Source organism: Caloenas nicobarica, chromosome 2, assembly GCF_036013445.1.
Source record: "Caloenas nicobarica isolate bCalNic1 chromosome 2, bCalNic1.hap1, whole genome shotgun sequence".
Lineage (NCBI taxonomy): Eukaryota > Metazoa > Chordata > Aves > Columbiformes > Columbidae > Caloenas > Caloenas nicobarica.
Genome location: NC_088246.1, coordinates 34,512,081 through 34,526,481, shown reverse-complemented (window position 1 = coordinate 34,526,481; position 14,401 = coordinate 34,512,081). Strand labels below are relative to the sequence as shown.

The following is a 14,401-nucleotide window of genomic DNA, read 5'->3' as shown; positions in this document are numbered from 1 at the left end:
AAGCCTTGGTTTGTTTTGTTTTGAGCCTCTTTGAGATGTGGGCTCTGGGTGGACTGGTCACTGTTTTGGCATCCCCAGTGGTGGAATGCGCGTGTGGATGATCACTCAGAGGAAGAGGAGAATTTACTGACACCCTTATCCACATTCCAGGGCCTGCCTTTCATCTCATCTGCACTGCTGGGCTGCAAGAAAGAAAGAGAGTAATTAATGTTCCACCACTTGCAGGGAGAAAGCTCGAGGGGCTCCTGCTGCTTGCATCCCGTGTGCGCGCGCTGTGAATTCTGCTGGGTTTGGGTGTACAAAGTGCCTGCGCAGCCACAGCGATGGGATGATACAACTGAGGAACACTTCAGAGGTTTGGTACTCAGGCTAAGGAAGTGTTGGGTTTTTTTTTCTCTACAGTATTCAATAATTTGCATTCGTGTTATGTGGCCTATCCATGCTCGTGGAATATAAATGACAAAAGACAAACTACATTAGATTGTCAATGGTCATTGACATCTCTGCAGCAATATGTTGATTTATATCAGCTAAGGAAAGAACCTAAGTTGTTTTTTTTTCCAGCTTCTTGACGGAGGGGGAGAGATGTTTAATCAAACTTGGAAAATTCCCTTGGATGACAGCAGTAAGTCTAATCAGATGATAGTATTCATGTCAAAGCTGTTCATGTGGTATCTTAGCATTTGTGTAAAGAGATTGCTTGACTTGTAAGCAGATGCTTACAAACAATTACGGTTTTGTGGAGTGTTCCTTATTAAATATAGGGGACTCACTGTTTGTTTCTCAGAAGCCGTGATGCTTTATCATGTTCATTCTGAAGTACCATGTTCAGTGCATCTGGTTCCTTTATGTCCTATTTTAAGAATTTTATGTTGATCTAGCTGTCTGTGTATGTATGTGCTATGCAGATAACTGATCTGTTTACACAGATAAAATTTATATTCTTGAAAGTGGTTGTTTGATAATTACTGATATTAAAAATCACATACGTTAGAGTTCCCTAGTCTTATTTAAAGTTCAAGCAGGTTATACACGTGTTTGTTTTTTTAAATCGGCTTTTATTTGTTCTAAAAATATAAATAAGTCATAAATACCATCTCAAATATTTTAAAAGCATAAGTTATACAACAATTTTTCTGGCTTCTAAAAAGATGTTGTTGTTGAATACATTATTAAATAAGTCAGTGTTCTCAATTATTTCTAAATATAAAAAATATAAATAGGAATCATTAGAAACAAATAAATATTTTAAATACAATAAATAGATTCCTAGAAGGAAATGAGAATATATATAAATGCAAATCATTGTTACTATTTCTGGTTCTTTAAACAGAACAACACTGTCATCTGCCACATGACAAATTTGTAACAAAGGATTGTGCCTGAATTAAAACATTCAAACACTGAAACTCCTGGTGTTTTTCAAATAGCGAACAGCCCTCACAGTTTTCTCCATAAATGAAGTAAAGTCTCGGAGGACGAGGTGAATGGTGATTTTCTCTATCCAGTTCTTATTGGACTTGAGCTTTGCACGGAGGGATTCCTGGGTAGCTGGGTCTGGGATGGTCACTTGATCAGGATTGATCACCTGTGAAAGAGAAAATAGCAACGTGCCCTGGTTAAAACGGTGTAACTGAGCTTGTGGGAGAGCATCAGTTCATGTGTATAATATGTTCCTGACCAGCTGTCTATCTAGCCTTTCTATACTGCAGCTGACAGACCTCCCCAGGACCTGCACTTGCCTACAGCCCCACTTCTGTGGTGGGCTTGGAGGTACTGTGAGACCTGCTACAGTTACTGCAGAAGAATCAAAGGGTCTTGTCTGATCTGAACCACTTATTCTGGTTCGAATGCAACATCTGGCATCATGGTCCAGCACGCTGCACTGAACAGATCGATACACCTCTCCTGCTATCTGCTGACTGCCTGGTTATGTGGGAAGATGCTGAACATGATTTGTCCTAACCCGTACTGGCTGAGTCATAAGTTAATTAGATGGCATTGGAGTACTCTCACATTTTGTAGTACATTGACACTCTACAGAGATGTCAAACTTGTCTAGCTGCTTAATTCTTACTTTCCAGGCATCTGGGCACGTGGGAGACTTAAGTGTCACCAACTTTCACTGGTGCGTGGGATCCTAACTGCAAGATGAGTACAAGGAGCTGTGTACCTAATGCTGACTGACAGTGCTGGGTACCCGCTACCCAAATGCCTTCTAAGAACTTGTCCTGTGAAATGGGTAGGTAAGTGCTGAAAATGAGAGTTACTCACCCAAATCATGGAGCTACTTTAGATTATTGGGGCCCAGAAAACTAACAATAAAGTATCTGCTCCTGATTTTAGGATCTCTCCTACCCTTTAAGATGTGACAAAAGCATCCACACCTCCCTCTGGAGCATTTTTTTGTTGTTGTTAAATTCAGTAAGATATGAATATTCTTTCTGTCCAGACTACTTTCAGTGGATTCTGTTCACACAGCTAGTTACTGGTGTATCTAACGCCTTGTTGCATGCTCTAAAGGTTTGAGTCTCTATAGGCTGGTCTCCCCCAGTTATGAAACAAACTTTCTACAAAGTAATATATCAAGTTGGAAGCCAGTAGTCAGGTGCTGTCTTATGACAGGGCTATTCTTCTTAGCTAGTACAGTGTGAAAAAAGCAGTCCAGCTCCCTTTCACTTAATAATGGACATAAATAAATATGTTAGGAAAGGTATGGAAAGTACACAATGGGCTTTTCGAAAGCCAAAAAACACCTTGAAGGAAATAATGCCCTGAGATTTCTGCAGTTCTTAATTCTGCAGTCCTTACTCACCTGGGTGGTTCTTACTCAGGCAAATAGTTTCCCTGATGACAAATGAAATATTCATTGTTAAGGGTTATTAGCGTGAGTAAGAACTGCAGGTATGAAGTGAATTTTTGAAGTGTGATCTTTCAGAACTCCCCAAAACATAGAAAAAGACTGTCAGAAATGAATAGCCTTCAGTTTAATGAATCAAAAGAGAATTTGAGTGTTTGTAAAGATTTTTTTTCATTATAATTGCAAGCAAAAAGCATGCTTTTCAATAGGCAGCACCTTTTATTCAGTGAAGTTACATTCTGAACTTAACTGTCTTCCTTGATTTTTAAGCTATTGATATCTAAATATACCATACAGCTTGGTTTAAAAGTTTGTTTTGGAGAGTTTTAAAGATTAATAATACTGTAAAAATGTATTTGCTTTTATGTGGATTTTTTAAAAAATTACTTATTTCTACTTCTCAGGGGGTTGCAACATGAGAAGGTTTGGACTGAACTGCAGTTCCACAATTAGGAACGAGCTCCCTGAGAAATCTTATTTCTATGAGCCAGGCAGCATTAGTGTATTTGTTCTTAAAACAATATGATGCATTTAATTGTTGGTTTGGAAATTAGAAATAACACTAGAAAGTAGGAAGAAGAGTTGTTTCTTTAAGAAAACAAAACTTTGTAAAACTTGTAAATTAATCATAAGACTAAGTATCTGAGCAGAAGAAATGGTCACCTGTTTCCACTGAGAGAAATGAAAGCAGGAAATATTCAGCTTCACATAGCATCCTATTTCTCTGACTACACATCAGTGCTGGACCATAAAAATTATTGGAGTGAATTTAAAACCAACTCACCATCTGCCTTATGGTACGTGCCAGGTGTTCTGTGCTATAGCACAGCAATTCGACGTTTTGCTTTTCACTAGTAAAAGTTTCTTTTACGTATTCGAGGTACGTCTGAAATGTGTAAAGCCCGCTGGAGATTTTCCTCAAGCATTTATCCTGAAATAAAAGGTGAGAAAGTCACTGACAGGTCAGAAATGCCTCGAGCGCAATATTGCGCATCCAGCACAGGTAAGGCGGGGATGTTATACAGGGAGTGGAGGTCTCTGCACAAATCTTTAGGTCAACTTTCGTGGGTTTTTTGAGCAGGCAAAATTGCCCCAGGTATATAGGATTAGACCAGAAAGGGGAGCAGGTCCTTGCCTCATCAAAGCCGGCGAATAGACACCCGTCTTCCTCTGTCACCTTGGGGAGGTTGAGGTTGTTCTGGACGAGCATCTCCATGCTGTTCCCGCAGACGGTAAACTTCTCGCACATCTGGGGAGAGACACCGAGAGGTTTTATCGCACCTTGGCCGGAGGCAGCCGGCTGTGTGCGAGTGTCCGAGCCCCCGGGACGCCCCGTACCCACCTCCTCCTGCAGCTGGGCGGCCCGGGAGTGCAGCAGCCGGGCCAGCCGCACGCAGTCGGGCAGCGCCGCCCGCCGCACCGCCGCCTCCTCCAGCTCGGCCTCCCCCGAGGAATCGGCGGCGGGCAGCGGGACGGCGGCGGCCAGCGGCAGCAGGAGGAGGAGCAGCAGCAGCGGCGGCAGCGCGGCGGAGCGGAGGGCGGGCGACCGGCGGCGGCGGCCGGTGCGGTCACGGTCACAGCCACAGCTCTGGGGAAACTTCATCGTTCGGCTTCTCGGCTCCGGCCCCGGCCCCTTCTCGTCGGTGAGGCTGGCGGGTTGAATGAGCTCCGGGCATCCCTGAACGTGTATTTATCGAGGGGGCTTCGAGATTATTCATGGCCCGGGAAAATCCGGCATGAGAACACGGGGGTGTGTGCGCAGCGGATCGCGCCGGGCTTGACACAGAGCTCGCCCCGTCCGAGCGCTGCGGGATTGTGAAATGGGGCCGGGGGGGGCATGAAGTCATCGCGCTCCTGCACCGTAACTCCTTGAGGGCCGGGCTGCCGCCGCCGCTGCCGGCTCACCTGGTCCCCCGGGGCCGGGGCCAGAGCTGGAACCGCAGCCTCTGAGCCTGCCGGCTCCAGCCACACAGAAATTCTCGGGAATCATAACGTACATACCTACCTACGTACATACATACTTTATATATTTTAATGTGCTTTAATGGTTCATACATTTCTTATTGTGTATATTTATCTCTATAGTTTAACTATTTTTATTAAATACTTAATGCGCGTGTTTAGGTGTTGCATATGTATAAATTCTGAGTTGTCTCTCCCCGTGAACCACCTATGGATAGGATGAAATACATCACGTTCAAACGCTTTGGATGCACGGGGAGCAGACCCAAGCCAGCCCCTACAGCTCCAAGGGGAGGGTGACTGCAGGAAATGCCACGCAGTTTCCTGTTATCTGCTGCCTTATCTCCTTCTGCCTACCTGGGAGGCGTGGCGGGAATTTTAACCTTTCAGAGGGACTCTTTACCCAGGGCAAGTGTGCCCATTTGGCTCAAACATGCAGAACGTGGACTGAGTTAAACTGTGCAAGGCATGCTGACACTGAACTTCTGGAATGTCTCGAACTGGTTTTGAACAAACTTTTTTTTTTTTTTTTTTTTACAAACTTTTTTTTTTTTTTTTTTTACAAACTTTTTTTTTTTTTTTTTTTTAAATGAAATTGGTGCTGCTTTCTCATGTGAGGAATACTAAGGAAAGACCTGATTCTGTGTTGGCAGGTGCTAACGGGAGGCCACAGAATGGAGAGAACAGAACATGGGGCAGAAGAGAGATGATAGAGATGATATAGTGACTGAACTTAGGTGTACCGATTTGGACTCTCCCTTAAAAAAACTCCAGATACTGCTAATTCATTTTCTAAGAATGGCCTGGATAGAGACCCTCAGGAAAGAAGCAGAGTACTACTATTTTTTTTGTTTAATGTCCCATTCTGCCAGTAGCAGAAAGGCAGCTGCAGTAATTTTCCCCAGTGGAGAGATATATAGTGCAGAAAGACAAGTGTGAGAGAGTGATTTTCAACAGCAGCAATCCGTCTCTGCCCAGTTCCTTGAGCGTGGCAGAGCGGAGCCATAGCAATAATCTTCTGTAATGTTAGCTCTCTCTTACCAGGTTTGTGGTGTTAGAAATAGGAATAAAGCATACCACTAATGGTGTGTTTGACTAGTATCAAATTAAAAGATTCTATTTCAAGGTGCGAAGGATTAAAACAGACAGAGCAGATGAGCACAATGCTCCGGACAAGCCCAGTCTTTGCCTTCCGATAGCCATCAGTGGCAGACACAGCCAGGATGGGAACTCCTGCCTCCCTCTCTTTCCGTTTGTGATAGTGGATAGATGGATGTACATGTCTCAGAGCAGGATTTCCTTCCGCTGCCAGGCAACTCATGGGCTGATTGCTGTGAATGGCTGAACTTCTACCTTACCTGACCCTATTCCTAAAATCACGAAAACTCGGTAGAAAGCTACATTTCCTTAATAATGTATTTTCAGCCGGCATTCCGTAAGTTAGTCTTGTTTGCAGCTCTGTAATTTTTAATTGTGTAACCTTGTTTTATGAGTTGTCTGTTTCCCCTTGTGTCATGAAAATGCCTGTTCCTCAGCAGTTTCCAGAGAACATTTTTTTGCTATACGGGGATAAGTCTTGCTGATATGTGTAGTTATATCTTCAGAATGAAATAAAAGCTATTCACGGCTGTTGTTCCTCATCTAAAAGCCTCTAAGCCTTCAGTTATTATTGTATCCTTTTGCATTTTAGGGTTTTGTTTACCCTTTTATATGATCGTCTATGTGACTTTTCAGAAGTACAAAGTATACTTACATGCTCCAGTGGAAATTACTCATTAATGCCTTAGAAACTCAGCTTGATAATCGAGGACAAAGTGTAGCATTCAAGGGAAGGAGGAACTCAAATTTGCACAATAGCATTAAAATACTTCTGCTATTACTCTAGACAGTTTCTTATGGAAAACCACTTTTTTAATTGGTACTGCAGACAAAAGAAATACTTTGCACTGGTCTATCTATAATAATGTTTAAAGTTTGGGGAGGGCTTAAAGGAGGTTAATTAATCCACACTGTACTACACTGATTCATCAGTAGCCACATTGTTGAAAAAATCATAAGCTCTGAACAAACAGCACTTGCTCATGAGTTAGCCACAGGTCAGGAGATTTGCCTGTTGGTACTTTAAAATGTGTGAGCAGGACTACTGAGACTCTAAGGTATAATTTCTAGATACAGATGAATTTATTTCCTGCGTAGCGTATTTGTAATACTGCAGTTTACTGCTCTTGAATCCTTTTACTGCTATTCCTCATTTCACTGTACAGGTTAATTCTTTTTTTTTTTTTTTCCTTGTCATTTATACTATAAAACAGATGGCTGCATCCTGACATACAGAAGCTTCCTAAGGTGAGATTTCAGAAATTCTCAGTGTTTATCCAACTTTTTCTTTTGTTTGAGCAATGGGCATTGCTACTGTACATTCCTGTGGGAGCAGAGGGGCCAGTTCTGAATGTGAAAAATGTTTCCTCTCGGACTGTCCACACACGATAATTAATGCCAGTTACAGTCAAGGGTAAGTTTTTAGCCAGGGAACCAATCCACAATCATCCCCCTGTGTCAAACTCTCTTTTCTAGGATCAGCATGGCAACTCACAGATCCATTCCAGAACTGTTTCTGTTTTTTCTAGGGCTGCTGTGCCAGCAAGCAAGCCCATGCCACTTTTGCTTCTGATAACCTGGGAGATCTGCAGATAGGAGACTGTTTTCAGGAGAGGTGGATGATACCAGCATGGAAATGCAACTGCAGCTGGAGAATTCAACAGACCGCAGAGCTGCCATGGTCAAAGCTTGTCACCCTTTTTCCATCAGCCATTGGGTATGTGTCTGCAAGGAGCCGCACCATGGGCCGAGGTAAAACCCGGTGCTGCTGGCAGCAGCAGGAGACCTTCCTGCAGAATGCTGAGAGTCAACTCTATATAAATGGCACTCCTGGATGGAAAAACAAGGTCTTTTAATAAAACAGGAGAATTACTAGGGGTTCAGTATATTCCACTCTGATTTATTTGTCTGTTTGGTTTGACTGTTTTTTTCTTTCTAATAATCTCCAGTATTCTACAGTAGTAATACAAACCACTAATGTTTTTTCGGAGATTATGACTTCAGATTGTACTGTTGATAATAAGAGAAAGAATACAACTAAAATGTGGTATTCTTCTGTAAAAGTGGAAGAAAATGCCAATTGTTGGTAGACTGTTCAAGTGGGATCATGACAATGACTAAACAAATAACTTTCAAATGTCTTGAATGAGGTGGAAACCTGATGTCCAGTTCCCTGACATATTTTTGGTTGAATCCCTCAAAGCTTGGAATCCTACAGATCTTGTCAAAAGTGGAGATGAGTTCTTTGTAGGTCATAAAAATATGAACACTTCACGCATTCTAGAACTCATTTATTTTAAGGATCTTTATATTGAGCATTTGCTGATGTTAAAGGGTCTTCAAATGTTTATGTGCCTCTTCTCTACATTTTCTGGAGTTTTCCTGAAACAAAGCATTAGAAGTTTCATTTTCAACTATCTCCATCAAAAATCCCAAGCTTCAAAAACTGGAATTTTTTTTTGCCAGTGCATTTTCAATTGAATGGTCACCACTGGCTCCGCTAAGAACTTGAATGTGTGAGTGTCAAACCAAGCTGCCCTGTGTTGTATTTGAAGTGAACAGGTTGAACAGGTCGTTAATAACCTGTGTTCATGTTTTTCATAAGCAAACATTGCTTTGAGAAGCCACATGTCACCAAAGAACACTGGTGCATGTGACTAACGGCCCTTTGCTTTTGTGGCTTTGAAGTTCTTTGGTTCTCTGTTGGTTCTTTGCCAGAGAACTACAGAGTCGTTTGGGGACTTTTTGGTGAAAAGCTCTGGGGATTGTTCATTTTTCTTCCCTAAAGGCAGACTTGCATCATTTTTAAACAAGACTAAGATGTGTAGTAATAGGCTTTTTTTTTTTTTTCTTGAGTGTATCATATGCAAATGCCATGAATTTCCATGCCTTAAGCTAAATCAGAGGTTTAGAGGATAAATTCTTAGTTAGCTTTAAATTATCTCCTGATTTTCAGCTTTATTTGGGTAATCTTGAGAAGAGAAATCGTGCCATGGTCCTCTCTAGTCCAGGTTTTGGGTATGGAGTCCTAGGTGAAAGGCCTGGAGATAACTGTTCTTGGGGAACATCCAAATGCCACAAGTCACTTTAAACAGACACATCTCCTTCAAATCTGAACAAGTGCAGGCATTTTAAGTCCAGAATGGGAATATTGTAACACTCGCCAGCGAGCCTAGATTTGCCCTAGGAGCACTTTGCTGCCGTGGTTGCACTGATAAACAGCATCGGGAAGCGATTTCACAAACATTTCTCATGGAAGGAAGGTGGCTCTTGGTTTGTCTCCATCATGGTGCGGGGTGCCTTGTGTGGTGGGTGGGAGATACCTCTTCGTAAGGCTGCTTGAGGCACCAGAGTGGAGAACTGGCTGAGTTATAAATACCTCAGTGGCCTTTTGTCATTCACAAGCCTGATACCTACATGCTGTGATCTGGCTGGTTTGTGCCCGTCGCCCACTATGGCAACATACTGTTTTGACAAGGATCCCGTTTTATGAATGTTGTGTTTAAAATTTTATTGGGTTGTGCTTCTATAGAAAATCTCTGTCCCTTTTAAAAAATAAATTGACTGTAAATTCCACTTGTGTTTAAGGGGCTTCTTGGTTCCCTTTGAGTTCTCTTCTAAGCATGAGAGATGAAGATTTGAAGAAGTTGTATGACAGAGGAGGAGAGTGAGGTTTTTCAGTCACTGGGGAAGATGATGAAGCTGAAAAGAGAACACAGTGAGGAGCCTGAGTGTATGGGAGGTACCGAAAGGTATAAATATTTGTTATCTTTATTGTTTGCTATTTTTAACATAGTACATTAGACACGGATTGTGTTTTACAAAGCATTCAAAAGGCAGGTTCTCTCTCTGAGGGGCTTGCTCAATGCCGAAGGAAACCAAAGGGGTGTCAATGTTTATCTATAAAGTAATCACACTTCTGAATGCACACCAGGTCTAGTTCAGTTCAGTAAGCATAGGATCTATTTCATTGTTACATAAAAGTTGGATGTGTTGTTCAATGAGGCATCATGCCTAATTTTTTGGTGCCCATAATCTCTTTATTAGCCTATTGTGTCACTCACTTTGACATTTAGCTGTCCATCCTCGTTCTGCTTTTCCTGGTGATTGCCTTTCTGTGACGTAAATAACCTACACATAACCCAAGTCACTTAATGATCTTTTTGTACTTTTTCCTGGATAGCAGCAATTTCTTTCCACACTGAGAACAGAAGTTCCACTGTATGCAAAATGATGCAAGAGAGAGTACTTCTCACACTTCAGAGAGCTTTACTTCTACATCAGAGCTCAGAATAGGGAAATACAGCTGAATGTGGGTAGATGTAATTTATATCCCATTTGAGTGTAATGAGACATGTAGACTCTCCAGCTGGAGGGCTATCTTTTACACGTGGTAATGTGTATAATATGGTAGCACTGCTTAACAATGCCACCAATAAAAGTATTGTAACTCCATCGCCGGAATTAGATGCAAGGCTTCAGTATGTTCCTTTCAGGAGATAACATTTAGCAGCTTATATGTGTTGCAAATTTTTCTTAGGAGATGAGTAACCAGAAAACCAAAGTGCACTGTCCACCTGCAATACCTGTTGTGTGGTTTCATGAAGATTTCCTAGCTCAAGGATCCTGTAGTGACACAGTGGAGCTGCTGTGGAGTTTGCCACTTTGGTCATAGGTTTGGCCTTACAATCTTGTTGAGAAACCTGAATATTACTACTCAGGAAGTACCTTACACATTGGGGTTTTTTGGTCTTTCTTCCTTTCTGGGTGAGTTCTAGCAAGCTCCTTTATTGTTCTAAACTGAATTTGTGAAAGGGAACCTACTTACTGTAGCGGGAGCCCTTTCTAATTACATGCCAGCACATTATAACAGGATTAATTGGTTGTGCTGGATCTGTAACTTTCACTCTGTTATTGAAGCAAAAGTGTGCTGGGGGCCAGGCCGGCTATAAGGGCTTTGATCTCATCACCAGAGGATTAAAGTGGTGTAGGTCCAACTAGATTTTTCCTTCAGATGGCCAGTTAGATTGCTCAACCAGGATGTGGGAGATGTTGAATCATATCCCTTCCCTATCTAAAGGGATTATGAACCCAGATTTGCTACTTTACAGGAAAGTTCCCCAACTCCCAAGAATAATCTTGGCCAAGATGTTTTCCAATCCCTCCTCTTAAAGTGAACCACTTTTTTTTTGTCAGAAAGAGAAGGTCGGGAGTCCTCATGCCACCTTGGTGGGCTGACCTGGATTCTAGGTAGTGTTTGCTCATATTCGTAGTACAAGAAATTGGGCCCTTGGGCAGAAATAGAAAGTGATTCCCAGGGAGCGCTGTGATCTCAGAGCTGTTGGGTAAGCCTGGGCAGGGGTGAGGGCCTCCCTTCCTCTGTGGGCTGCTTTTTGGGAGGAAGAGCTGGTCTGTATGGTGAAACCCAGGAGGGCTGGGTATCGGATCCTCCCCAGCAAAGGTTCCTGGCTGCCTGGGAGAGAAGCCTGCTTTCCAAAGGGGAAAAGCTCCTTCCCCTGGAGCTTCTTACAGGCTGGTGCAAGAGCTCCTCACGCAACAAACCATCTTTCTCTTACCTCGTCCTCAGTGGGGGCTCTGCCGGTGCCGGGCAGGAGAGCACGGCGGCTCTGCCTGTCCCAGTCAGGCACCACTCGCTGTAAAGTCCCCTGGTATCGCTCATCCCAAACACAGAACGTACTCTGTTTCCCTCGCTGATGTAAAAAATACACATGAAACCGAAAGTTAAAAATAAAAAGCAGAAGTTGTCTAGTTGAATCTCTCTGATCCGAAAACCCCCTGGCTCTTTCCTAAGCCTGAAGCTACATACGACAATGGCAATTCTGGTGTGGAGAGGGAACACGTTGGGTATCTCCCTTTGTACTTCAGCTCTGCAGCATCAAGTGTCACTCCCTGCTGCTCTTCCTTTGATGTTCTTCATTGTTATTTACAAATGCTTAGATCTTGGGATTTCTGTGGTCTACATTTTTCTGGTACTGCTTGTCTGGACTTGTCAGGATGAAGTGCTTAGACTTTCGAAACATGTCTACACGAGTGCAAGCAAAGTGTATTATCTTTATTCCATGTGAATACAGTAACCATGGACAAACATGAACAGAAAGCAAAGAGTTTGGTCAGAATTACAGACACTTTTAAGAAAGGATAAATTAAACTTTTATGTTTCATTTCACAGTATTTTCATCGTAAGTTTGTAAAAGTCCATGCAAAATTTCTGGTGTGAAGCTACATATACATTTTGTAAAATGGCTACTCTCTAAAATTTTATTTTCTACTTTTAGTTTTTTAAGGCATTTTTTAAAGTCATATAGAAGACATTTCTTGGAGGCTGCTACGCAGTTACCAGCTACATGCTATGTCTTCCATTTAGCCTGGGTGCCACATGCCTATTTAGTGAAATCTGCTGCTTTCTGCCTGACATTTAGCATGCGGTGCCACAACTGTTACGAGCTGATATCAATGTGAGAAAGATGCTACCAAAAAGAGTGTCCCTGCCAGTCTGTAGTCTGACTTCTGTCATGAGTCACTTTTTCTTGCCACCTCCCATGCATGTCAGCACTAGTGTTTGAGCAGCTAAGTCAGACTGGGGAGAGGATCTAGTTGGAAAATAAGCCACCAAAGGAATGTAATAAACCCTGGTTTTAAATGGGATCTGTTGTGTGATCTGAGTCGCTTCATGTCTGCCCAAATGCTTGTGTCAATATGATGGAACCAGCTGCAATGTCTGACTCCTAGAACTGTACCAATAACAAGTAACAAAGGTCACTGTGGCTTCGTGTTGAACATAAAAATGTTTTACCTCATCTCAAAATAATATTCACCTCTCACATCTCCAAAGCTGCACATACTTTTGAAACCAGGTAAAAAGAAAGTTTTAAGACATTGACATGTTTGTTAATAAAAACTGATGCTAAATTCAATTCAAATTCATGAGGAATTTTGTTTCCTGACCTGCTTTCAGCTCCAGGTTATGCTTTGGATGGATTTGCTGTTCCCTGAATGGTCTTTTTGGCCAGACCTACCCCCTTGCCCACAGAAAGCCATTGCACTTGTTTTATGTTGTTGCAATTCTACTGATGTTGATGGGAATTCTCTTGCCTGATGAAAAAGCAAGGAGCAGCAAGCTGAAGAATTTTGCAGCCACAGACCACTGTCAGTGTGTGCTTTGCCATCCAAACAGGTAAGCCCACAGCTGACAATTTTTTCTACTCAGCAATGTGATTGGGTTGCAAGACCCTTGAGACTGCAAATTTCATGAGCTCCTAACCTCTGGAAAGTGGAGCTTTTGAAATGAACATTAGCATGTGGACAGATGGTGTAGCCAGAGCTCCCAGTGCTCTTAGGTCTACCGAGAACCTCTGCAAAATCTAAAGCCTACAAACACCAGCAAAACAAAGCTGACGTTTTCTGGCTTCTGGCGATGATAAGAAATGTGTGGGAGGCTCCTTAAACTTCTCTAGAATTCCATTACTTTTTGTTTCGTGTTTTATAGCCTCCTTATTGTGTCCATATTTAGCAAATTTTTTTATATTGTTTCAGAGAACTGATCACAGGGGTAATGAAAAGAACTGCTTCTCAAAAGGGAAAGATCAGTGTCACACAGGGGGAAAGCTGTTCTAAAACTTTCACAGTGGTGTGGTAAAATTACTGTAAGAGGGTGAAACCAGTGGTGACATCTCTATTTAATTCATTATGAACCTGGCACTATCTTACATGAAAAAGGGAAAACAGACAAAGGGATAAAGTGGGAAACAGCTTCTACCATATCTCTTACTTTCTGTACAATTTGTTCACTCTTTTCTGAGCCTCAGCTCCTCATTGAGCTTTGAGAAAACTTTTCTAAAAGTAGTGCCATCAGGACAAAGACTAGCAAAGTAAAAAATTATATCTAATTTTATCTAATGAGGAAGAAAATGAGTCAGATCATATCAGAAAAGGAGGAACTACTGATCCCAAACATTAGATGACATCTGCTTGAAATCCTTTGCTTGGCATTGATGCGGGACACTTTGCCAGGGGATAAAGTCACTCTGCCTGTTCTGCCACTTCTTCCTTTGAGTAAGGCCTTTAAGCACTAGTAATCTTGACATAGCCTGGAGTGACAAGAAGAGTGCAATGATTAAATGTCACAAAGTACACCGTGGGATCATGACATTTCATAATTCCAAAATGACATCCCAGGTTTTCTGGAGTGACAAGTTTTTGTTTTGAAATACATTTTCTGTGGCCACTTGTCAGAAGTGATATGTTTTTCAAAGATTTTGAAATAGATGATTTGGTTTTTTTAATTTGAGAAAAATGTTGAAACATTTTTAATTGGTTCAGTAAGGCCCTTTTCCTGAGTAGCTCCTCCTGAGGTTTATAGGAGCCTCTAATCCTACAGTGCAATGTCTCTTGCTGCTCCTGAAGTTTGGTATTAATTCCCGACTGATACGTGTGCTTTTTGTATCCTCAAAAACCTCCACG

General features: G+C 42.1%; 1 protein-coding gene across 1 annotated transcript; it reads right to left on the bottom strand.

The window, feature by feature from the left end:
• Positions 1 to 1,396: 1,396 nt before the first annotated feature.
• IL6 (interleukin 6) lies at positions 1,397 to 4,463 on the bottom strand. Its single transcript, XM_065629685.1, has 3 exons — positions 3,996 to 4,463; positions 3,645 to 3,791; positions 1,397 to 1,588 (listed from the first exon to the last, which is right to left on the bottom strand). Exons 1-3 carry the CDS (start codon positions 4,461 to 4,463, stop codon positions 1,397 to 1,399), a joined length of 807 nt encoding a protein of 268 aa, XP_065485757.1.
• Between the last annotated feature and the right edge of the window lie 9,938 nt (positions 4,464 to 14,401).

Bases quoted from the DNA above. Each gene is read 5' to 3' on its own strand.
- IL6 (XM_065629685.1), bottom strand. From the start codon at position 4,463: ATGAAGTTTCCCCAGAGCTGTGGCTGTGACCGTGACCGCACCGGCCGC. The intron at 3,792-3,995 runs GCAAGGACCTGC...CTTTTATTTCAG, and splicing joins TATTCGCCGGCTTTGATGAG to GATAAATGCTTGAGGAAAAT. The intron at 1,589-3,644 runs GTGAGTTGGTTT...TCTCTTTCACAG, and splicing joins CACGTACCATAAGGCAGATG to GTGATCAATCCTGATCAAGT.